We start from the raw sequence: 27,566 nt of genomic DNA, 5'->3' as shown, positions 1-27,566 counted from the left end.
AAAAACTTTTTTTCCAAGCGTACTGGTTTCAGCATTAAATAACCGGAAATGGGCTGATATGCCGTAAAGCAAACAAAAAAAAACAATGTCATGACTATTTATTTGAAGATATAAAGATCTTTAAAAGCATAAAACATTTTTCCAAAATTACTGGATTCGGCATTAAATAACTCGAAAATGGTTGATATGCCGTAAAACAAGACAATTAAATCAAACTATTACTATTGCTACTCATAGGTGAGGATGGTGATCCTCTTCCGGTTTTGGTAGTACGTCTCCATTGGTTCGAAGGTGACTGATGAACCCAACCCTAGCTTTGCATATCCTTTTGGAATGAATGCTCCACTGCTCCAGTTAGTTCAGTTCTTCTAGTTGGAAGTTAAGCTCGAAGTCGTTCTTGTTCTCTGTTTTTCCTTCTGTTTTTTTTCTCTTCGAGCACCACACAGTGATTGCCTTCCAATGTTGAAAATGTTCCCTCGGCGAAGCGCTGCCTCCAAGATATCCCGTCCCAAACTTGAATCTCACACGTGTTCACAGTGATGTTGCATTTCTTCAGAAAATCTTTAAATTTATTCGTCTTGTCTTCTCAATTCTCTATTTCTTTTTTAAACTGACTATAGAAGATTTGCTTCGGCAATCGAAGAATCAATATCCTGCCGATATACATATATATATATATATATATATATATATATATATATATATATATATATATATATACATATATATATATATATATATATATTATATACATATATATATATATACATATATATATATATATATATATATATTATATACATATATATATATATATATATATATATATATATATATATTAGTCCTCGCGCGAAAGAGCAGGACACAAAATGTTTAAAATAATAATAATAGAATAACAATAACAAAGACTTTCGCTGGCGAGGACTACTATTGACCGTAACCAGTTATACAATCCTTTTGAAATTTTCATCTCTATTTTTCTCGTTATGTACTGAATATTTGTTAATGAAACCTATATGGAATATGTTCCTTATTAAATTTTAAAGATTTTCTATTCTGAAAGAAGTTTTAAAAATTTAATCTAAAAAAGTTATTTTAAAGGTTTTGTTAAAAAGAAATTCAGATTTTCTCATTACTCAGACATGTATTACAAAGAGAGGGTTGCAAAAAATTAGTTGTTGTGTGAGGAGAAATGCAAACTGAAACAGAGAGAATATGCAGACCTGTAATAATACAAAAAGAGATTTGCAAAAATTAGTTGTGGTGTGAGGAGAAATACGAATTGCAACAGAGAGAATATTCAGACCTGTAATAATACAAAGAGGGCGTTGCAAAAATGAGTTGTGGTGTGAGGAGAAATACAAACTGAAATAGAGAGAAGGAGAGTTTTAAAATATAATCTTAAAAAGATAAGATACAAGTTAGAAAAGCATTTCATCCAAAGCATGAAAATTGTTAAACAAAATGTTTTTACTATAGGCTTTAAAAATAAAGGTACAAGATTCAATTTGAAATTTATTTATCTTCAAAGTGCACTTTTATAAATTTTACAAAGTAAGGTATAAAAATGTAATTTAAATTGATTCAAAAAATTACCTTGGATTTATTTTATGTAATGTACATTCTGTTGCAATTTAAAAACATTATCTTTCATCTAACAATTAATGATATAGATATAAAATTTTCAATGATTTTTTAAAGTGCAACAGAATGTACATTACATAAAATAAATCCAAGGTAATTTTTTGATTGTGGTTGAATGAAATCAATACAACTTATCAGTAATTTTGGAAAAGCGAAACAACGCGAAAATAAACAGAGAAAAACACCGTGTCGTTGCTCGGAGTCCCTGTTGTAAAAATAGACCTTAGTAACCGACGCTAAGAGATTCTATTTACGGAAGGTAGGGGACACATGAAGGGTAATGTAGTGTGTGTGTGTGTGTGTGTGTGTGTGTGTGTGTGTGTGTGTGTAGCAGGGAATAGTTTGGAAAACGAACACAAAGTTTCACAATCGCTGATGAGTTGCATTGATTTCATTCAACCACAAATGGTTGATTCAATACAATGAAACTACTGGTCCGCCTTTAGAATATGTGTGTATATAGTTTTGAAATAAATATTTGCATTTTCAGCTCTCACATTCGCGATCAAGCATTTTATTTGATTTCTTTTTATCATCTCCTGACACGCTATATATATGTGTGTGTGCGCGCGCGCACGTGTGTGTGTGTGTGTGTGTCAAAATTTATGTATTTAAATTTGATAATTTGAAAACGTTAGTCTTCAAATATAGAATTCTTTATTGTTTGAAAATAAAGAATACAATTGAATAAATCTATTTCCTTAACCCATGAGTTTTCGATGCTTATTCATCTCCTCAGAGGAAAATATTAGCAAATGTTTTTATTGATTTGCACCTTATTTGCTAAAAGCAATAAACATAGAAATTAAAGTTTTTAAAACATTTTAGGTTCTTAGAATAAGGGAATTGGATATTGATTCAGAAAAAGGATATTGTACTTTAAATCCAAAATGAATGTTAAATCTTGAAATGGAAATTCCTGGTAGTAAGAAGGTAAAGAGATCCATTGTGTCTTGTAATCCTTCCAAGGTATCAGGTCACAATCACATGCAAACATATTAAATTACCTGTGGTGTTCTAAAAGATGCTGAAAGTGCTCCCCGTTGACATCTATGTATTTCTGCATGTTTAACAACGTTTGCAGATGCTGCCTGTAGATCTTCTCTAGTGATTCTCCTGATAAGGTCGGGTCCTGGATATGACCTAAAACTATATCCGATGGTGCGGCCCCACTTTGCGGGCCTTGGGGTGTGTAGAGCCACCCTTTTATTGCCATTGCTCCCAGGTCCACTCTGACCTGGAGTGGTAGTACCTGTTAGGGTCCCAACTATGAGTTAAATAGAATCTGACGTAAAAAAAAAAAATATACTCCATTAAAAATCGTTCCTAAAAATAACTAAATTCGGCATTAAATAACCTGAAAAAGGTTGATATGCCGTAAAACAAAAACAAACAACCAAATGTCGTTATTGTTATGAATAAAGTTTTTTGAAAACATGCTGTTTTAATTTCCATGATGACATTATATATGAGCAAAATCTTTTTCTTCAACCTGATATACTGAATTAATGACAATAAGAGTTATGTTTTAGCATTAAATAACACAAGAAGGTTGTTTTATATCCCTTTATTTTTTTTCTAGTGACGTCTCCGACTTTGGATGTTCATGGGTTCTGTGTGGTCACTTAGTGCCTACTCGCAATTTAACATAGCGCGGACGCGCGTGTGCAAATGCATGCGAAATGACGTCACCAGTAGGGAAAAATAGAGACTTTAAAAAGATCACATAAGAGATGTGGATAACGTTCGAGATCACGTTAGAGGCGTTAATAGCACTAAAGAAGATGATCACGAGAGACGCCACAGCGGTAACGAGAGAATGAGGAAATAAATGTCGTTTTACAACAAAAAAAAAGCGTGTTGAACTTCTTTTTATTCAGGTCTTCTTTGCGATAGAGGCTATAACGTTTTGGTACGCTTTTAACGCTACAGCAAAGAGGTTCCTGTTCCGATGACGCCTGGAGATTTCTAAGGGACCCATTCTGCCAGGTTACCATTTATTTAACTTTGTTAAAATCATGAGAGCAATTGTCCGGCTTTGTTCACCAGAATTGACCACAAAGGAGAAGAGGTCACTTTTAAGCACGAAAAAAATATATAACAATTCGACGGTTATTCTTTTTGTATTTAATTAATTATTCTAGGGAAACGTTACAATGTTGCGTTTGTGTATATAAAAAAAAAAAAGTCTGTGTATTTTAATTTTAACTTTTTTCTTGCAGACGTTTATTCGGAAAGGATAAATCGGAAGAGGAAGAGAAAGCCCAGTCGAAAGAGATTTCAAAGTTAGACGTGAAATTTTTCAGCTTTAGGACATTTTATTACATGGTAAGTAAAACGTAAATTAAGCTTGAAAAAAAAAAATAATTGTTTTACTAATGAAAATAAGAGAAAAATCCAAATTGTCCAAACACTTATTAAGTTCTGTAAAAATGTTATTAGTTTTGGGGTAGCTTGTTTTGATCTATGGCTTGTTGGCCCGTTTCACCGATCTCTGATAATGTTGATGTAACCTGTTTTATACATTAATTCGCCAGCAGTTGATTAGGCAACGATTGGTATGTAGTTTGTGTTGTATGATTTTAACAGCTGACTTAGCTATAAAGATCACATGATACTTGTGACGAGTTTGAGCAGCATCCTAACTAACTGGGGAAGAGCTGCTCAGAGGACTCTTTCCTGTCTTGACTAGGTTTCAAAACCGGCTTCGAAACCTAGTAGATAATTTCCTTTTCTCTTCTCTGCAATCTCTCGGAAGAGATGTTGCGAGGTGCCAGTCTAGCTTTGCTCTATCGTTATTTTTATGGCAAGTGGTTGACTGACCTTCGACTTATGCATCATCCCCCTACAAAACATTCACCACAAACCCTCGTCTAGCTACAACCACTGTCAACAATCTCTCTCTCTCTCTCTCTCTATCTCTCTATCTCTCTATCTATCTATCTATCTATCTATCCGTGCCAAAATCTAAACGCAAATTCCATGAACAAAGTTTCTTTCCTAGAACTGTCCGCCTGTGGAATTCTGTATTGCGGGTCTGCTTTTTAACTTACTACAATATGGTCGATTTCAAGTTCAATGTAAACAAATTTTAGTTAGGCCGTCCCCTTAAATAGTCAAATTCTACCTAATTTCCACCACTACTTATCATTACGCTGTTGTTTTACTAACCTCCTTACATGTATTAACCCTTATCCTCGAGTGGGCCCAGGCCTTAACAAATACTGAATCACTTGTAATAAAAAAACGTTTGACAGCCAAATCAATGGATCGACTCTGCTTTATAAACCTGTGAATCACGTGATCTGCTCAAAAACACATTTCTGCATATCTGCGATGTTGTTTTCTGATTGGTGCATAATTCAAATATTTGAATTTTAATTCTAATTGAACTATACCTAACCGTTTTAGTAGTTGTCTGTTATCTCCCTTTTGAGTCTTGCTTTTTTTATCGCAAGGAAAAGTACGTTAAGAAGAAAAGAAAGGAAATGATACAGTAAGAACAAAACAATTAAAGCAAGGCAGTAATCTTAACAAGGCAGTTGGTATCGAACCTCCGCGTATTCACTACATATTTAACTTTTGAATCCATATTGACATTTATTCAAATGGTCAATAAATTACAAAGTCTATTCTAGAATATTTTATCAACTTTATTTCGCTCGGCAAACAAAATAAAAGGACTAAGAAAAACTTTTTGTCAAATGTTAATAAAAGGTTCTATGTTACTGTGAGTTGGACGAAAGCACGCTTTAAATCCACCTTATATACGCTTGGGTTAACACCTGAAAATCCAATAGACTAAAAGCGAAAAAATGTATAAATAGTCCAACGGCGAAAGTGTATCTCATACAAAGAGTTTTCATTGGACAACGGACCAATCAGTCCGCCTAGAAAACATTAACTTATGTTACAATATTTTTTATTTATGGGGTAAATATTTATTTTCATTTAAAAAGTACAAATACAATTTAAAAGAAATATTTGGCACAAGGCCGGACATGGGGGGAGGAGGAGGGACGGTCTTTGCTGTCTAATGCTAACTAATCTAACCTAACTAGTTCCTACTTTCACTCTACTTTCACCACAATACCACATTTATACTATACATCCATCAGCGTATAAATCCTTCGTCAATCACCATAAGAACATCATACCATGGTGAACTAATTAAAACCCATAAGAAAGGGAGGGGTTGGAATATAAAAATTGTATTATACAAAATAAAGATGAAATATTTACAATGTTAGTAAGAAAAGACTCCCTGTTGCTAAACTGTGGCAGACGCGCTGATTCGCCAGTCGAAAGGGTGATGCGGGTCCGAACGCTTTATTTTAAACACCTCTTACGAAAATTTCGAAAGGGAACCCGCATCTCTGGCGAATCAAGCGATCTGTCACCTAATTGGGGAGGGGAATGGGGCTCACAAAAAAAATACGGGACAAGCTTAAAACGGGGCCTAATGATTACTATCACACACTAGCTAGATTATGAACACAAAAGCCTACAAAAACGTGTCCTACTCTCGTCTAAAGGCGTGACCTGCTCTTGACTTAAAACCGTGTCAAGGCTGACGTTCGTTTTTGGGTCCCAAAATTCTTTGCCTAAGGCAAATACCAGTCAATGCTTGCTCCTCTCACACTGCAGACACGTGCAACTAACACCCACCTTTCAACAAAGTCTAAAGAAGAGAGTCTAACTCTCTCGGCCTTGATACGACCCTTCAAATGATAACGGAATATTCGTATAAGGTCGGGGGGAGCGAAGTCCTCAGATCCGTAGACCACTCTCATGCGTGTGTTCTAGATAACACTGCTCATCACTACTAGCAAGATCAAACACAATTCTTTTCTAAGCCCATCCGTTGTCGGATCCCAATTGCTACATACATTGATAGGAATCAAAGTTAATGACGATGTGTTCAGTATGCGGATTATGAGATCTGTAACAGATTCAATCAGCGGCACCACGATGCGACAATAAACGAAGGCGTGACATAAAGTCTCGACCTCATCGCCACACCGTTTGCAAATAGGCGAAGTCGCCAAGCCAGCTGAGTGAAGTCTCTTACCGACCCAGATAGTATCCGAATTACCAGCCAGGTCAAGGATGCCTCATCGTTAGTGAGGCATCCCGGCCCAGGCGCCCAAGGCCAGATTGAGCGAAGCTGCTTCTTCGTCAAAGGGAGACCCTCGCCGATAAGGTCCCTTACGTATCCCCTCACTAAAACCCGATATAATGCCTTTCGGGACAACAGCAGAGCGTTAGAGAGGCTTTCCTTCACTCTTAAGAGGAACTTCAGCGCACGCCGGCAGTCGCGGTAGAAGGGGCATTCACCTCGGGGCAACCTGTGTGCCTCGCCCACGGACTTGTGCCCCCCTCTCTTAGACGGAAAGGCTTTCTTGGTGTCCTCCATCCAGAGGCCACCGTTTTCCCTATCTTGTGTGCACATTCGATCTAGGTAGTAGAGCCGTAGTGTGTGGAGCCGAATCTCCACGTTTTGCATACCTAGACCGCCTTCAGAAGGATGTAGATAGCAGACATCGCGACAGACCATATGGGCTTTTCCAAGCCATAAGAAGTTGAAAAGAGCCCTCTGCAAGTATAGCGGGATTGGAAGAACTGATAGGCGATAAATAAAGATTGGATAGATGTGGGTATTACACAACTCCGCTCTCCTCTTTAATGAAAGGTTTCTACTGATCCACAGCGCAGCTGCGGACCGAACCGCTTTCAGAACCTCCGACCAATTTTTCTCCAGCTGGAGGTCAGGACCAAACCAGACGCCGAGTATCTTGCAAGGCCCTTCGCTCCAACTAAAGTGTGCCTAAAGGGGCATACCCTTCCAAGCACCGATGCGCAAACCAAAAGAGTTGTCGTAGTTAATTTTTGCCCCTGTTACCGTTTCATGCAATCTGATTTCTACACAGACGACACTAATCTCAGCACTGCTCGTTACAAGCACAGTTACGACGTCGGCATAGGCGGAGTACTTTACCTGGCCATCCGTACCTGGCAAAGTGATTCCGCGTAGGACCGAATTGACCCTTAGCCTGCACAAAAATGGCTCAATCGCAAGCACATATAGCATGGGTGATAACGGGCACCCTTGACGAATTGATCGTGACAAACTGAAGGGTCTCGACCTCTTCCCATTCACTTCTACCATCACCGCAGGGTTAGCATAGAGAAGATGAACCCACGAGCGAAATTGCAGACTAAAACCGGCCGCCGACAAAACAGCCCCCAAGTGCCGATGGTCAACCCTACTGAAGGCTTTGGACTGATCTAAATTGATCAACGCGGCCTCAGTGTCGACTTTTTCTATCATCAGGCGTATCGTGTATCAGTTATCCTGGATTGGCCTGCCTTTCACGGCACACGTTTGCTCGGAGCTAATAAGCTGCAGACGATTTGCGACAATCTTAGCCAAAATCTTTAACTCGGCGTTAAGCATTGTTATGGGCCGGAAATTACCTAACCCATCCCTGCCATCTTTGCTTTTACGAACAAGCTATATCACACCCATGGTAAAGTACTAGGGAATTGAGCCGTTCCTAAACCATGAGTTAAACAAAACCGTCAGCAAGGGGACAAAGATGTGCGACAACCTCAAATACACATCGTAGGGCAGACCATCGACCCCGGTGACTTATTAAGGCCGACCCGCTTTAAGGCTTCAATGACTTCAATGACTTCATCCTCCGTTATGCCACCTTCGCACCTAGCCGCTTCGGTCGTCGAAAAACGAGAAAAGTCAGCACAATTGATGTCGAACTGTTCTAATGACAGACCGGGTTCCATGGAAAAAAGCTCCTGGAAATGAGATCTAAACGCCTCCAGCACACCTTGGTTTGTGGTCACGGTACGCCCGTCCGACAATGTGACACGAGCGATGTACCTATCGGCCGCTTGCCTAAACTCCTCTGCACGCAGTTCAGCGGCCATGTTTGTTGCTTCCTGAGGCATTCTTTTTAACCTATCCCTAATCACTAAAGCTTGGTGCTCCTTTTCAGTAAGGGAGGCAAGCTGAGCCTTAATTATATTAACGCTAGCACTATCCCCCACCTCTACTGCCCGATCTAATCTAGACTCTGGCGTCGCTTTGGCTTCCCTAGAATCTAGGTTGAGTCTTTTGCTAACGTTGGCAGCAAAGGACCTAATGGCTTCCTTAATTTTTACCCACTACATATTTCCAATGATTGCCCCCGTCAATTCCCGCTGTAGGGTTAGAAATAGCCCGTCACGGAAGCCCTCCACATCGAACAACGACGTGTTGAGCTTCCAGTAACCGGCTAATCTAGGCTTAGGTCTATCTAAGTTTACCCGTACATGGACAAGTCTATGATCTGAGTAAACTATATTGTGGAAACTTGAACAATTCGATACTCCTACATCGACTCGCCTAAGAACCGGTCGATATAGCTCGAGAGCTGTAACGGACTGGAGCCGCGTCTACCGGTTCAAGTCCACACTAAGTCACGAGGCTTTTCATTTCGGAATTTGTCGATAAGATCAAACTTATCCACAAATTCACGAAATAAAACAGCATCCCGATCTCTTTTAGTCCCCCTAGAAGGTAACCCAAATCGATCTAACTCGGGATCCAGGACCGTGTTCCAGTCTCCCGCTAAGATAACCGTTCGAGAAGTATCCATAAACTGCTCGAATCGCCGAAAAAAAGCAGCCAGCTCAACGTGGCTATTGGGTGCATAAACTCCAATAAGACGAAACGCCCTACCCTTTATGGTAACATCCAAAACCCATAGTCTATCCTCCGGATCCATGTAGCATGGGTCACACGACGCATCTAGGAACCTTTTAACTAGCCAGGAAACCCCTCTAGAGTAAGAATTAAAGTACGCTGAATAATCCCTAAAGGTCTTAGACAGCGCACGTAAATGGTCACCAAGAATAAAATGGGTTTCCTGCATACAACAAATATCCACTCCGAGGTGCTGCAGGTCCAAACTCAAGCGCCATTTTCGCGAGTCGGCCCTTAGCCCTCGGACATTCATACTAGCAAGCTTGAGATCCATGATTGTGCCTTAGGGTTGAGAGCCAGAAACGAACATCGTAGTCGTGAGCGTGCCGACGGCTCTCGTGAGGGAATAGGTACCCATCTGAGTATCGATGAGTCCGTCACGAGAGATACCGCCGATATGCAAAAGATGGATTAGTTTTGCTTTCCTATACAGGGAGGGGTGCATTTTTACCGGGACCCTCCCAACACAACATTTTTTTAGATTTTTGATGTCAGAATCTTTAAAAACAACTAGGGGGAGAAAGATTAAAGGCTTTGTTTTCCTCCTCTAGCATAGTCCATAAGTCCTTAGCTTCTTCCCTTTTGTGGATAACTGTGAGCACTCTTTTAGCGTTTGGGAAGTTAGTATGGATATCTATTAGCTTCCCCCCTACCTCCTTGAACTCAATTAATTTAGTAAAGTCAGCTCCCTTAAAATTTTTATGATTGTTTATAGCTGCCGTGTTAACGATACAAATTTTTTTGCTAGGGAGGTAGAGGGTTTTTTTGGGGGGGGGTTGTAAAGAGGGTTTTTCAATGCTCATATCAGTGTGTGAATCAGAAGGGGTCTTTGCGGGGGATGCAGGAGGAGTATTGTGAGGGGACGTAGAGGTGGATGGAACAGGAGAGGAGGGGTTTTGTTTTGTAAAAGGGCTTAGGGGTATTAATTTTGGCATTTTGTGGGGGCAGGACTTGTGACTGGAGGAGGCATTTTGAAAGGGAAGGGAGTTTTTGACTTTGTGGGGGACTGAGTGATAGGATTGGTGATGAGTTTGGGGTTTGGGGTTTGGTTTCGTAGAAGGTGACTTGCATGGGGATTTGGGTGTTGGCCGTTTTAAGTCCAATTTCTTTTTCAGGTTTACAATCTCGATGTACTTCTCTCTGCCGGGGTCGTTTTTAAGCATCGCTTCCTCTCTCATTTGGTCGAGTGTTAGGCGTCCAGGTTTTTTTTCCGGGGGCGATCTGCCAGATTCTCCTCTGAGGATCTCATCTGAGTTTGTGGTCGTTTCGTGGGTAGGATGGTTGGGAACACTTGGTGGTGTTTTGGTTCCCAGATGCTGACCAATTATTCTTTTAGAGTTTGGTGGAGGTTTTTTCAGGGGGCACTCAGACGTAAGGTGTCCAATCTCGCTGCAGTTCCAGCAGGTTGGTCGCTTGCCAGCTACTGTCATTGGTAGTTTTTCATCACTTACTTCCAGGAAAAAGGGATGTTCGTAAAGTTTTCCTTGTCTAAAAGAATGTCGAACGACCACACACCATGAAATTCGTCGACCTCTATATGAACCATTTCTCCAACTTTTAAGAAAAAAATGATGATGATGATGATGATGATGATGATGATGATGATGATGATGATGATGATGATGATATCCCAAAGAAATAGAAGGCAACCAGATTTTTTTGTGGTCGACAATATAAAAGATTATCAAATGGACTATTGCTATTCCATGGAAAATGCGCCAAAAAGCTTTAATGAAGCAATTAATACAGAACATTGTGATGAATGGAAAATTGTCGTGAAAAAAGAAATAGATGCTTTAACCGAAAATGATACCTATATGGTTGTGACTCTCCCAAAACATAAAAATGTTATTTCTACAAAATGGTTCTTTACAAAAAAAGACTACAGCATCAGGCGTAGAACAGTACAAAGCTTGATTTGTTGCTAAAGGATACTTTAAGATTTACGGTATAGAATATTTTTCTACGTTTTCACCGACCACAAATCTAACGACAATCAGAATTTTACTGCAAATCGCATTGCAATATGACCTAAACATCTATCAAATGGACGTAAAAAATGCTTATTTGAATGCCCCTAATAGACTGGCGCGCATAAATTGCAATTGACTTTTATTTTTTGTGCACATTAGTTTTCTTTCTTATTTATCAAAAATGTCCTATTTTTATGCATTGTTAAAAAAACATACATATTGCATGTATGTTTCTTTATATGTATATTTATTTATATGTATATATGTATGCATTTTTTAACAAAACTGCATAATCAAATTTAAAAAATGGTTTCTTTTTCACATACCCACCCCTTTTTAAAGTAAAAATATGTTCCATTACTTTTATTTTTCTTCTCTGTACACATATATCTGTTTTGACATTTGAGCACAATTAAAAATGACGTCTTTTTACATGCTAAAATTTAAAGATCCAAACGATTTCTAATTTTTGTTATATATAATTAAATATAAAAATATTTATTTTTTAGCAGAATGAACACAAGGGACTTCCTCATTATAAAAAAAATAGGGGGGATGTTACAATATTTTTTATTTATGGGGTATGATCTCGCACAGCCGAGAACTGTCTACAGCAAACCAATCACCTCTCAGGACTTGTGTACAATAACGAACCATCGGAAACTGTTCTGAAACTAAACATGGCTTAGACTTATATATATATATATATATATATATATATATATATATATATATATATATATATATATATATATATCACGGTTATCATATATGGGAAGGTTCTACTCTGTCATCTCTTGATAGATGACACAAAGCCGCTGTCGCTGAGTTAGCAAAAGCAGCCATATGCAAATGACCGAGCCAGCAGAGATAAAACTAAACATGGCTTAGACTTCTAGAAAATAGTCCATCGAAATGTAATTGCTACAAGCTTATAAAGCCTACACCGGTATTTAATGTCATCAACATTACCATCTGCCGTTTAACAGCGTTGGCGACCACGGCTTTCCAATACAGGGGGGGCTATCCATAGTCCGAAAAAACTCAACTTTTGACAATAATTCCGTCCAATCGATCAAGTCGTCCATCAATGTGCATCTTGGTCGACTTTGCTTTTTCGATCCTGGTATTCTACCAGTCAATATCAGATGTTCTATCCTATTAGTTTAATATATATATATATATATATATATATATATATATATATATATATATATATATATATATATATATATATATACTAGCATTTCAGCCCGAGTGTTTGGATGTGTATGTTGAGCAAAACAAAAAAGTGGCAGTAGGAAGGCAGGTTCGAACCCGTATCGCAAAGGAGGAAAAGAACGGGGTAAAACCTAACGTTTATGCTGTTACGACCACCTTCAAACCGGAAGCGGCATTTTTAAAATTAAGACTAGACAATCTAAAGGAGAGGATAACTTTAAAAAATATCGACGAAAAAAGTAACACCCACCTGTAGAAAAGTGCCTTGTTGAAGGGGAAGATATTAATGATTTTAGCCAATTTTTCGATATTTGTCGTATGAAAGGTCGAACTTTAAAACGATACTGATCTTGGTAAAATCCGTCGCCTCTATTGAAAGTTTAAGGTAGACATGCAAACAGACATACATACATACATACATACATTTATATATTGGAAACTAAAAATTTTCGAACCAAATTGATGAAAACACTTGCCCTATCTAATTGTCTGAGTAATCTGGAAGAAACCGCAGAGGTCAATTTTTTTTTTTTTAATTTGACCCCTATTATGACTCCTTAAAAGTTATTGTTTTGGGCTCAAATCAAGTTATAAAGTTAGATCCATGTCCAAGGAGCCTATATCTAAAATTTCAAGTGCGTAGACCCAAAATTGTCGGAGGAGTTTGGTAGAGTTCTCAAAGGTCAAATCGTTGAACTTTAACCCATTAATCGCCAAATTACTGGCCAAAACCCGATCACATCGATTTTCCCAAATCTCAGTACCATGTATATCAAATTTCGAGTCTGTAGACTAAAAATTGGAAGAGTTATTTCGTAGGGAAATGTACACAGAAACACACACACACACACAGACACGTTCGCTTTTATATATATATATATATATATATATATATATATATATATATATATATATGTGTGTGTGTGTGTGTGTGTGTGTGTGTGTGTATATATATATATATATATATATATATATATATATATATATATATATATAGAGAGAGAGAGAGAGAGAGAGATAATCTCCTTACATTTTCTTCCTTTGCTTCAACATCGCTTTTATACCCTATATATATTAAACAACGAGGTATAAAACATCTGCTTGATGAGCTTTTTTGTAATTTTTCGATTTTTCGTTCTTATTAATTGGTCGCATTTATGCAAGAAAGTTTCATCGTCTTCTCCGTCCATCTGTTTTTTCTTTTGGTTGTTTTTTGCAAGAACTTTCAACTGAGTTTCATCTGTCGTCTCTAGACAGTTTTGGATTACTGTTTCGTATAAAATCTGAATTTTTTATATGGTTCGGTTAAAATTATATTTAAATTTCTTGAACAAGTAAAGCGTCTCGTGTGTAAAAATGTAATTTTATTATTTTGCTAAAACATCGCTTTTACACCTCTCTCGCTCTCTCTCTCTCTCTCTCTCTCTCTCTCTCTCTCTCTCTCTCTCTTTCTATATATATATATATATATATATTAAGAGAGAGAGAGAGAGAGAGAGAGAGAGAGAGAGAGAGATTGCAACGTCCTCAGACACTGAGCCCAATATGACTTCAATCGCCGCAGAACCATTTTAATAGACAAATGCCTGAGGGAGTATCTATACACAAATGATGTTACAGAGTCTTAGCTTTGTACGGTTCAAAATGTTGAGATCCAGCAACAAGCAAGAGCAAGCCAACAACAAGTTAAACTGCAGACCAGCTTAATGCGGGTATTGGTCTCCCGCTTTATGTTTTTTTTTAATCAGAGATTTGCTTCTCCTAGGAAGGTTGCCTTAACCACAGCTTACGGGAGCCATCTCAACCCCCAACACACACACACACATACACACAAACACACGCGGTGCTAGTTAGCCGGTGACCCCGAAAAAGGGTTCATTCACCATTTGGAAGGTCTTGTTTTTAATCCTTCAGGGAGACTAGACACCCTCCTAACCAAACAAGCCTGGTGGGAGGGGGGAATCAGTTTAGTCGCCGGTGACCCGACTATGAGGCATATATATATATATATATATATATATATATATATATAAATCGTCAAACTTATATATATATATATATATATATATATATATATATATATAGAGAGAGAGAGAGAGGGATATATATATATATATATATATATATATATATACATATATATATATATATATATATATAAGTTCAACGATTTGAGAACTCTACCAAACTCCTCCGACAATTTTGGGTCTACGCACTTGAAATTTTAGATATAGGTTCCTTGGACATGGATCTAACTTAATAACTTGATTTGAGCCCAAAACAATAACTTTTAAGGGGTTATAATAGGGGTCAAAGTTTTTTAAAAAAATTGACCCCTGTGGTCTCTTCCAAATTACACAGACAATTTCTGGTCTAAATATTTGAAATTTTACATAAAGGGTATTCAGAGATAGGGCAAGTTTTTTCATCAGTTTGGGTCGAATATTTTATGACGTGACCCAGCGTCGTTTAACCCCTAAGAAAGATGAAGATCTACCAAAAATTTGTTCCAAAAACAATTTAATTAATTTTTTCGTCCTTTTGGTGTTTCTAATATAATACCCTCTCCCCCCTCCTAAAAATTTGAATTTGTCATATTTTGTGGTTTGTTTTATTTATGAAATTGCTAGGTGAAAGTACTGAAGGATCTCATAAAATTAATTAAATTTATCGTTATTTCATGTTTCAAATGTAATTCCTGCAACCCCCCCCCCCAAAAAAAAAACTCTCAAACTCAAAATATTTATCGATTACTTTATGGCTGTTTAAAAAATAATAAAAAGAAACAAATTAAATCTTTTCAATTTTTCGTGAGGGATTTTTTGTTTGTTCGAATATTTGAAAAAAAAACAAAAGCCAAACATTTTTTATCTACACAAAATTATTTTCCAGCTAGAAACTTATTGAGATTACCAAATTATTTTATTTTTCATGTTTATAAGTTTATAAGGGCAAATAACTCTAAAAAAAAAAGTTTTTAAAAAGGTCGATGTTGATAATAATAATTCCAAATAAATTAAATTAAATATATTATCAATATAATTATTGTTTAAAGTTTATTGAATAAAAATTTTAAATAAAATACTTTAAACAATTCTCTATCTAAAAAGATACCGCTATTTAGTAAAATCGATTTTTTAATGTAATATGCAAATAATGTTATCTCTTAATTGTATTTTTGCAGGAATCATATTATATATAGAAATAAATGAGAGATTAAAGTAAGGAACGTTTTGTATATATTTATCAAATTGTGAACAAACAAACAAACAGACAGGAATACAAATTTATATAGAGAGATATATATGGAGCATACATGCATAATAAAATGAAAATAAAATAAAACATTAAAATAATAGAAGGGGCACCAGGTAGTAAGTGCATATGCATATTAACAAATGAAAAATTGAAGAAATGCGAAATTTTATAACAAAACATTTTATACAAGATATAAGAATATAAAAGTTATTTTCAGTCATTAATATGAACACATGTTTGGTGAAGAAAGTTGTGCTATTAATCACAAGTCAAAATGTTCATATGTGTAAGTGCGTATTTCACAGCGTGGTATTGTGTATGTGTGTGCGTTTACCTTGTTCGTGTTCGTGCGTGTAAAGTTGTGTAGATACTGAAGCTGGATACGTAAGTTATTGAATGCTTTCGTCTTGGCACTCTAGACCCCAAAGGGCATACTGTGGTTGGCAACGAATGCGTTCTTGGAATCTTTCGTGCAGGTACGGCTGATAAAGTTTGTCTTTAAACTGATTTTCCAGATTAGGTCTTATAGAAATATCTAAGTTGGCACTGGCTTATTACTTTCACGTATACGTGTTACTTTCTGAAGCTTAGAAAAGATTTCCATTGCTTCAAAATTATTTGAGTTAACATCTTCATTTTAACACTTGGCAACTTTAGGAAGTGACAAAGGGAACGTTTCAAAACGATCCGAAGAAAGAAAGAGGGTTAGCAATTAGAACTAGTTACGTTTTAGCGTTCGTTCGAATCGCATACCACAAATGTTCCCATTTTTTTTTTATTCCTTAAAAGTATGGCTTCCAAAATTCGACTTATACTCGAATGCAAATTTTTTCTTTGTTTTAATATTATTAACAGTTCCGTGCCATCGTCTTTTACAGTTGTTCCTGGGAATGTCGATTGCTGGAACTTTTTCCAATGGCTACTTTTTTGCATTTCACCTTTTAAATGTTGTCAATAACAATCAACTTTTGGCTGGAGTCATCAAAGCAGTCACACAGAACGGTAAGTAATTTTTATAAGAAACGGATAAGCCGTATAAAACAGTAAAACGGATAAGCCGCATGCGGTACATGAAACAGTAACTATTTATATAATAATTACTTGTATATCCATCTGTCAAACCTAAACATAAATGCAGCTATAAGCACATATATACCCACAGACACACATACACACGTACATATACATATATACATACACATATACATATACATAGTATACACATACGCACAAACACTGATCCATATCATGCATACATAAATACAGACTTATATACACACGCATTCTTATACTAATGCACATGTATACTCAATTACATATATGCACATCATAACGCATACACGCAAGCACACATATTAGAAAAGGGAACTGCTTATACATCCGGGCGTGCATGCATGCAGTAATATCTATCAGGATTTTTCATCTGAATTCTATCAGTGTCTTATCTCGCTTATATATATATATATATATATATATATATATATATATATATATATATATATATATATATATGTGTGTGGGGGGGGTATAGATACATACATGGATGCATACATACGTCCATGCATTTAAACAGAAGGGTGAAATTAATATAATAGATGGAATCGCTCGATCGGCTCATGATGTGGATCAGAGGCTAAGTAATAAGGGAGGAGAGTTGTATGTTTTGGTTTCGATTCTAGATGATGGCACCGAAGTCATATATACGAGAGAATTGTCTCTATAATAATAAATACGTAATCTGCATGAATTAAAATATCATATTTAAGTGTATCTTGCGACCGGGTAACGCCAGACTGCCTGCTAGTGTATAAATAAATACATTTTTTATTTTATTGATGATATTCTGCAAGTTTACGCCTTTTGCTTTTCTTTTTGTTTCTAGGTTACTCTTTGTTGTGGGTCGGCATCCTTGGAATCATCGTTATCTACATTTACGCCCTTGTCGGATTTGCCTTATTTCGAACCTCTTTTAATCCCGACAACGATCTTTACTGCGCCTCTCTCTGGCAATGCACTGTCACTGTCATACGTTATGGATTGATTGGAGACATGTTCCAGGTAAGCATTTCATTTTTATCGAAATCTCTTGCTTTTCATTGTTGATTATCCTTCAAACCCGCAAAATTTATAAATCACTCTTTCAGGGGAGTATCTCTATGATAATATCGATGACCCCTAGGTGTTAGGAAGAAGAAGAAAAAAATGAGAAAGCTGTAACGACTGTATCAGCATGCATAAATTTAATGTAATGTGAACTAAAATCTCTCTGTACAATTCCCCACTTAGAATGCCCCAAACAATTTGATCCCTTATTCTTAGCAGCCTTTACGTCTCAGTGGCAATTTTCATTGTATGATGGCGAATGCAAGTCAAAAATTAAAACTACAAGGCTGGCGGAAAATAGAAATTTCGGCTGTTACATTACCACAACGTTCATTTTTACAACTAGCTGTCACTATCCAATGGGCCATCTACTCCGATAGAAACAGACAGTTGTTCAGGTCAATAAAGACGAATACATGGGAGCAGAAGAAATCACCACGTTGTGATCGAAGAAATCACCATACTATGATCTAAGAAATTGCAACACTATGATCGAAGAAATCGCTACACTATGGTTGAAGCAATTGCCACGTTATGATCCAAGGAATTGCCACACTATGATCGAAGAAATCGCCAGACTGTGATTGAAGCAATTGCAACACCATGATCGTAGAAATCGCTACCCTATGGTTGAAGCAATTGCCACGTTATGATCGAAGGAATCGCTACACTATGATAGAAGCAATTGCTATACTATGATTTGAGAATTTGTCACACTATGATTGAAGTAATTGCCACGTTATAAAGAAATCGCCACACTATGATCATAGAAATCGCCGCGTTATGATCATAGAAATCGCCGCGTTATGATCATAGAAATCGCCGCGTTATGATCATAGAAATCGCCACGTTATGATCATAGAAATCGCCACGTTATGATCATAGAAATCGCCGCGTTATGATCATAGAAATCGCCGCGTTATGATCATAGAAATCGCCACGTTATGATCATAGAAATCGCCACGTTATGATCATAGAAATCGCCACGTTATGATCATAGAAATCGCCACGCTATGATCATAGAAATCGCCACGCTATTATCATAGAAATCGCCACGTTATGATCATAGAAATCGCTATAGATTTTTCTTTTTACTCTGTTTAAGGGAGAGACTTTCAGTAAATGCACCAGCTAGTATGAGTAATTCTAGTATGGTAGAAAGAGAGACCACTTTCTTTGTAGCAGCCTTGGTAATGTCCTCAGTGTATTTGTTCCAATTCATGTTGCCTGCGCTTGTTAAGCCAGTAAGTTTGAATGGTGAGCTCCTATGTAGAATGTTGTTTGTCGTCACAATTGGTGGTTGATGATGAAGAGATGGATGTTATGAGCATACCGGTATGACTCCAATGGAAGGTTCGGTTTAAAATCTAATACTGGTTCTCGAGTTTCGTGTAAAGAATTTGGAAATATATTACCAGTCGAAAATATGTCATCAACGACAGAAGGTGGACAATTGTGGACAATTGGGGCATCTTTTGATCTTGTTCTGTTATGATGGGACATTTGTTCTGGCTTTATCTTCTCTCTTTTCGGAAGTGTTGGTTTATGGCAAATCGTCTGAGGCAGGCCTATCAGGTAATTCTGATTAATTTTGAAGAACTCGATAGAATTGTAGAACTCGGTACACCATGACTTTCCTTTAACCTGTTTTTATAAAAGTGAACTATTGCGGCATCTTCTGGCTTTGTTCTGTCGGGCTGTAATATTAGTTTTGGATAGTTCTAGGAGATCCACCCTGCCAGCCTTTATCGTCTCTCTTTTCGGAAATATTGGTTTATCGCCTGAGAGTACTATCAAAGAATTCTGAGGTCGCTACTCAGAGATTATATAAATATATATTAATTTTAAAGAATTCGATATAACTATGCATGATAACTTTCTTTTAATCTGTTTTTGACGAGACACAGACAACGTTTCCCTTCTAGCAATTTTCTTAGTCAGAATAAGCATTTCATTTAAAAAAACTGAAGCGAAATAAAAGATATTTTTATCATTAACATAGTAGAAGTAAAAAGCGAAAAAAATGGGCTAGTCCGAATAAAGTATCTATATTTCAGATTGATTGCTATTCGGGCCTGACTTTAAAAATCCGAAAAATCATTATATATGTTAAATTATATGAAATGATTTGATCGATTTCTTTTAAATTTTATCTTTTATTTACTATGCTTAATTCTAATATTTCTTACGTTTCTTTTGTTTTATTTTTTATGTTGTTTTTTTTTTTGTTTTTGTTTTTTTTAGGTTATAGTGCAGAGCTCGGACGAGAGCACTTTTTCCCATTTCTGGCCAATCGCATTGTATCACCTGTCATTCTTCATCTTCATCACCACAATTGGCCTTAACATCATCTTCGGTATCATCGTCGACACCTTTTCAGAACTGAGAGATCTTAAGGTAAGAATTGTTGTTATCAGGTCTGTGCAAATGTTTTTTTTTGTTTTTAGTTGTTGTTGTTGTTGTTGTTGTTTTTTTTTTTGTTTTTTGTTTTTTTCTTTATATTTAAAATTCCATCTTGAAAATAAAGAGCCTGTGTTGTTTTGAAAATATTTATTCATAGCAATAACGATCTTTACTCTTCATAACTTGATTCCCTCTGTGGTTGGTTGGTTGGTTGGTTGGTTGGTTGGTTGGTTTTGTTTTGTTTTACGGCATATCAACCCTTTTCAGGTTATTTAATGCCGAATCCAGTGATTTTGAAGAAAATGTTTTTAATAGAATATTTTTTTTTTCAAATCGGTTTCTATTTAACTCATAGTTGAGACCCTAACAGGTACTACTACTCCGGGTCAGAGTTGACCTGTGAGCAATGGCAATTAAAGGGTGGCTCCACACTCCCCAAAGCCCGCAAGCTGGGGCCTCACCATCGGATATAGTTTAAAGTCATATCCAGGACCGAGTCCATCTGTCAAAAAGCTTATAAATTCCTCGTTTGTAAAATTCTTTAAGTTTCCATGTGAAATATAAACCTAACCCATGTTCAATCTCCTCGCGTGATGTTAACTCAAGACCATATAAATGGTTTTGTAATCCTCGAAATAAGTGATAACCCGAAGGACTTAAGTCAGAAAAATATGCAGGATGGAGTAAGATTTCCTAATAAAATCTTCCTGTGATATTTTTAGTCAGTATTGCTATATGAGGACAAGCATTATCATGATGGAAGATCGCTTCCTTCTTGTTGTCGAAACAAAAGTTATTTTGGGTTTTCAGGTGGGAATATTGCAGAAACATTTAATAATCTGAAAGAAAAAATTATTAATTAATTAATCATGATATGTTAAAGTACAAGGGACGTTCCGAACGTAATGCCATCTATTTTATTCCGCCCGAATGGATCAGATAGGATTGCAAATTCCATTGTTATGATTATTAAACTTATGTATTCATAAGCTGAAAGTTCCATCTACCTCTTGCAGAGATTGACGATGTGAAACTCTAAGAAAGCAACTCCTGTCATGGATGTGCGTCAGAAGCAGAGTTGCGTCATTGTATTCCACTATGCAGAAAAATTTAATCAATCAACATTCACCGGCGCCTGTTGAACGTTTACGAAGCCAATGTAGTTGATGTCAGCACAGGAGATGGGTTTGTCGATTTCAGAGTGGCGACAGAGGTGTGAGTGAAAAAGCACGTTCCGGACTTTTATGGCTGAGGCATTAAAAAAAAGCTGGCACAATTGAGGATGATATGATGGTGACCATGTAGAAAAATAAATTCTGGATCACAAATGGTCGCTCATTTTAATGCTATCACTCCCGTCTTAACGTCTTCAACGTTTTAGTTCTTGAGTTAAAAATATATATTGTTTTGGATATGGAAGTGAATAACAATGCGATATTAGGCCGAAGGCCGTGTTTTGTTGGTAGAAAACATAAGACAATATTGACTAACGTACTGTATCGAATCAAGATAGTGCAGTGTCCAATGTTTATAATATTTCGAGGTGAAACCTTCTAAAAATATGACGTCGCCTGTTCTTGCGATCCCTCTGTTACTACTACTTTGCCAATACTAAAAAGACACCTTGCTCTTAAAGGTGAATATCTCTTGTGCTGATTGATATTGCGTCGCCCTGTTACATGATAAGGGCTGTCCCCTGTTCATGTAAGTATAAAAATAGAGAGATTAGTTAAAATGAAAATAAGAGAAAGCAGAAATCGAACCCTGGACATAAGTTTTAAAGAACAATAGGTTTAAATGGAATGTCCAGTAAATTGTTAATTCGGATGAAATAAATAATAAATAAACTATTCAATTGTTAAAAGAATGTGGATAATAAAATATGGGTTAAATAAATTAGATAAATTGAATTCCTTTGTGGAAACAACACAAGAAAAAAATAGGTTATTGGGAAATCAATGTCGGAAACGTGCAAAGTCGCGCATGTTGAAACACGTGGATTTTGTTCACGTGGCCGGGATGCATGGATTTCTCAATATAGGAAGTGAGAGTTAGTTGGTCGGGGAGACGGTCAGTGAGAAAACTCAGAGACAGGCAGACGTCTGAAGCGAGACGTCACTTCAGAAACTAAAATGTGAAACTTTGAATTCTTGATGAGGAAACCACGACCGGTCGTGAAGAAATAAATTCATGTGTTTTGTGATAAAGCTCATCTTTGTGTTTGTGATTTCTACAAAAAGGTAAATTGTATTGTTATTATATGTCTGTGTTATAAAATGTCATTACATATACGTCTCGACATCTCATATCCACAATGTGAATCTACATCATATCTACACTAAGACTGTCTGAACACTATCTCATCATTCTAAGAGCTTTCTCCTTCTTCCATCAGCAAGATCTAAGAAAGAACATTTATCTATCTAAGTCCCTTCTAAGCATCTCTCTCTAAGACTCATCTTTTAATAAAACTCTCAATGAAACCCCTATATAACAGCCCTTTTGGGCAGTGTTTTGGAGATGCTAGAGTTGGTGTAGCGTTGTCGTGGACTATGTTCGACTCTTTCCGCATTGTGTTGATTGATCTGAAGTCAGAGTCCAGTGTTGATCAGAGACATTGATTAAGGGATAAGGTGTACACATAGATTGACAAAATATTCTTCATATAAAAATAACAATATGTTTCAGTGAAACTCGTGTTTATAATGATAAAATTATTTCGTTAATTAAGGTTTACTCTTCATAACTAATGACAAATCATCACTAGGTGGTGATTTGTCATTTACTCTTCATAACTAATGACAAATCATCACTAGGTGGTGATTTGTCTCGTTAAGTTAAAAAAAATCTCAAAGCTCTCTGAAAAACTCGTTTTCAAACTGAATACGATCGAAATTGTCGCGTATTATACTTATTGCAATGTTATTTGACAATCTACGAACCAAGTTCAACATACTTTACTTAGAACCATTCCCATGTGTCCCTTTGGTTACCGAATATCCGCTCCCTGCTGGGGTTTTTTTCTGTCAACCATACCTCCTGTAAGCGTGGTCGTATCTTTATTAATGAGAGCCTAGGATGTAACTCTACAGTTTTCCAATAGCTTAAATACCTGCATTTTGTAAACGATTATATTTTTAGCTCACTTGATCTCGCCTGATCTCTCTTGATAACAGTTCGCAGCAGTTGACTTCTAATCCGAATGTCGTCTCTTGCGCTGAAGATTCAACACGGAAACAGGAAATAACCATTTTTGTTTTAAATTCTAAAACAATATTTTTCTATGCATTAAAAATTCCCGACTACAATTTTGTGTGTGTGTGTGTGTGTGTGTGTGTGTGTGTGTGTGTGTGTGTGTGTGTGTGTGTGTGTGATTCCTACAATATATACTGATGTCCCGATCTTCTTGTAATTTTTTCTCTTAATTTAGCTATTTTGTTGCATGTTTGTTGCGTGGAAATTACATGATAGTCACATTTTCCTACACACAGAGGTAACTCCAGTCGTTTGGTTTGATGGAACGTTATTAATTCTCTCCGAATAATTATGTGGACTTATATGGGACGTCACGCTGGAAAAAGAACAGTTTCTAATAAAGAGGCAAACAAGCATCTTAAATATATATGTGTGTGTGTGTGTGTGTGTGTGTAGGTATATATGTATATATATGTATATATATGTATATGTATAGATATGTATATATAAATATACATATACATATAAGTATATATATAATATAAATATGTATATATATGTATATATATAAATATGTATATATACATATGTATATATATGTATATATGTATGTATATATATATGTATGTGTGTATATATATATATATATAGAGAGAGAGAGAGAGAGAGAGAGGGAGGAGAGTTTATTCTGAAAAATATAAAACCTCGAAAAGTCAGTTAAGTTTGTTTGGCACGTAGATCCCTTATGAATAAGGAATTATCAGCTGTTGAATTCTGCCTTTCACTCTAGCAATTAACAGTAGAAAGAGGGGTAGTAAATATCTGCAAGAGAAGTATGAAACGTGAACACACATGTTGTAAAAGGGAGCTAAACATAAAAAACAGTTAATTTAACCAATACCTTCTCAAACGCACTCAACGACACTGTGTTATCAACTATCTGTCGATTCAATGCACAGATTTGATTGGCCACAGATTTGTTAATGGCTGTCGTATGGACATTTCAATGCGACAACATTCCTTTTGGCTAGGAACAAAGTGTAGTATCTGTTATGATACTACATTTCGTCCTTTCTGTCCTCGATGAGTGGGTGAGAAATCCTTCTAGATTGAGGAATTTTTTTTTCTTATCCAGAATGCCCCTTTAGGAGGAGCGGCATTTTTCCCACATTAAAAAATGACTATGTGTCTAACTCTGCCCTTGTGGAGAGGCAAGTTAATAGGAACACTATTGTCTTGATTTACTTGCCTCCCAACGAGAACAAGTCAGGTTCAAGGCTAGCCTTCAATGTGAAGAAATCCAGCTAAAAAAAAAAAAGGGTACTCATCCGCTTACCACATGTTTACATGTTCCTATTTACTATGCCTCCCCACGGGACAGAGTTAGACACAAGGGTCGTTTTTTTTACGTAGAGAAAAGGAACAAAAATAAAAAATTGTCTCAGTCGTGAAGGATTTCTCCTCCACTGATAGAGAACAAGAAATTGAAGTGCAGCATCTGAAGAACAGATGGTATTTATTTGCTCCCCCACCGAGCAAATTAGGCACAAGGCCGATTTTTAATGTGAGGAGTGAAGGGAGGGGGAAGGGGAAAAGGGGACCAGCTCCCGAGAGGTGGGAAATGGGAGCTGGTTAAAGGTCAGGCATGTGGGGTTGCCCCCACATCTGGTCTTTGCTAGTCATAGCTAGTCATAGCTAGTCATAGCTTGCAGTATCTGCCGGAACAGATGGTATTTATTTGCTCCCCCACCGAGCAAATTAGGCACAAGGCCAATTTTTAATGTGAGGAGTGAAGGGAGGGGGAAGGGAAAAAGGGGACCAGCTTCCGAGTGGTGGGAAATGGGAGCTGGTTAAAGGTCAGGCATGTGGGGTTGCCCCCACATCTGGTCTTTGCTAGTCATAGCTAGTCATAGCTTGCAGTATCTGCCGGAACAGATACTACACTTTGATCTTGTTTATATATTTTATTGAGAAAGAAAAAATTGAACATAAAAAACGTACAAAAAATTCAATTCAACAAAATTAGGCACAAGGCCCTACAAGAAATTGGGAGGGGGAGGGTACAGGGTCTTTTTGACTACGTAACAGATGAGACTTTGAAGTCTTACTCTTGACTGGCAACATTTACCAAAATACCTCAATCACTCTGTGGATCCTAATCTAACTAATAACCCCAGCGTTCAATGTAAAATTTAACTATGTACAATTTGTATATTCATTTCTGTATGTTGTGTGTGCATTTTTTTTTTTTTTTTTTTTTTTGTGTGTGTGTGTATGTGTGAGAAAATAAAGTTCGATTTCATTAGAAAGAGTTCTTGAATTAATTGGCATAAAATGTTCGTGGAGTGGGAAAAAACTAATGAAAATGTTCATTTCAAAAATAAGGAAAATCTACTAATGTGTTGTTAGTAAGACCCCCCCCCTGTACTATTCTATGTGGCTAGATCCCCCACTGTTTTCCGGGGAACCGAAAACAAGCAGAGCATCCCTAATGGGGTTTGGGGAAGTCGCCTTAATGGAGGTGGGAGAAAATAAAGCAACGGATGGAGGGGGTAGGAAGGTGACCTCTGAGTAGGGGGATGATCGGGGGCATCAGAAAATAAAGATGAGGAGCAGGGGGGGTTGGGCAGACTCAGAGGTTCTCTAATACCAAAAAATAAAATCAGGAACAGGATCTCATTTGTACCACCAGTCAAGAGTTACTTTACTGAACTTATAATGCTAACCTAGGCGGGATGGGTTCCGTAGGACCCAGCACCGCCCATGCCATGCCTAAGGAGGGAACACGTATTGAAACTTGGCTCCTCGACGGATGCACAAACTAGTGCTGTGCACCCACCTCTTGTCAAATTCCACTCTAGGCAACCTCTTCCAATCGCATCTGATCTTTACTTTAAGCAAATGTTTAAAGTAAACGATCAGATCCCGATCAGGAACAGATGTCCCTTCGTGGACCAACTTGAGGCGCGCGATCCAAATGGTCATGCGCGCTACTGCTAGGATCGCCAGGAAAACCAAACTTTCCTCCCTGGGGAACGGCGGCTCCATGTTGTACACAAAAGTTCCTACGTCGAGATCGAGCAGACACTCGGCATCGATGCGAGCTGTTACCCCCTCGACGTACCTTAATAGGGGCTGTATCCGGCTGCAACTAAAAAATGCGTGCTCGATTGTTTCGGGCTCGCGTTCGTCACAGCACGGACAGAAGCGGCTGGTATGTTCTTTATACCGGAAAAGTACGTCGAAGAGGGGCAGCGCATTTCGGACCAGTCGCCAAGTCAGGGAGAATTCCGAGTTATTCAGAATCTCCCGTCCCGGCGCCCAACGCCATTGAGAACGGACAACCTCCATCGACCATCCCATCCGCCTACAAAGTGGATCCTTCGCGGTCCCCTCCACTAAATCCCGATACAGTTTCTTCCTTGGCTGATCGAGGACATTGGTCCCCGGCAAAGCTCTAAGAGCGGTTCGGCATTCGGAGAAGAACTTGGACTCCCCCTTCGGTCTACGACGACCTTCTACCGAAGGGTTGGGTTTGAGGTTGGGAAACGAGTTCTCAACCACAGGGACCCAAGGAGCGTCTCCTTCAAGCGAACGACCCAGGAAAGCCAATCTCTCGGCGTTTCTATGACACAAGAGACTGGGCTGACCCAGGCCTCCCTCGCTCGGATTTTGAACACAGACCTCTCTGCAGACATAATGCTTACCCTCGTTCCACAAAAGTGAATCGAGGCGCCCTTGTAAGCGGGTTAGTCGTTCTGCAGGGAGAGGAAGTACAGACAAACGGTAAAGGATGAGCGGAAAGACGTATGTAGCACACGCCTCCGCCCGACCCTTCAAGGACAATTTCCTTCCAATCCAAGTCTTTACTGACGATTTGACCTTAGACTGTACTTCCGACCAATTCTTTTCCAGCTGAAGTCCCGGTCCAAACCAGACACCGAGAATGCGGACCGGTCCATCGGTCCAGCTGAAAATACCTGGAAGCGAGTTTACCCCGGTCC

At 37.5% G+C, this 27,566-nt stretch overlaps 1 protein-coding gene across 3 annotated transcripts in view; it reads left to right on the top strand.

Annotated features, from left to right (window-relative positions):
• The window catches only part of LOC145278009 (inositol 1,4,5-trisphosphate-gated calcium channel ITPR3-like), a 704,464-nt gene that overhangs the window by 653,004 nt on the left and 23,894 nt on the right, over window positions 1-27,566 (top strand). For all 3 annotated transcript variants that reach the window (XM_080130185.1, XM_080130184.1, XM_080130186.1), the window contains 4 exons: window positions 3,867-3,972; window positions 16,740-16,863; window positions 17,744-17,919; window positions 20,209-20,361. In XM_080130185.1, the coding sequence (XP_079986311.1) occupies window positions 3,867-3,972; window positions 16,740-16,863; window positions 17,744-17,919; window positions 20,209-20,361 (559 nt within the window). The remainder of the gene's footprint in view (window positions 1-3,866; window positions 3,973-16,739; window positions 16,864-17,743; window positions 17,920-20,208; window positions 20,362-27,566) is intronic.

Source organism: Euprymna scolopes, chromosome 6 (assembly GCF_053919585.1).
Source record: "Euprymna scolopes isolate OS-2025 chromosome 6, ASM5391958v1, whole genome shotgun sequence".
NCBI lineage: Eukaryota > Metazoa > Mollusca > Cephalopoda > Sepiida > Sepiolidae > Euprymna > Euprymna scolopes.
The sequence above is the reverse complement of the archived record's forward strand: the minus strand, read 5'-3'. Positions and strand labels throughout refer to the sequence as shown.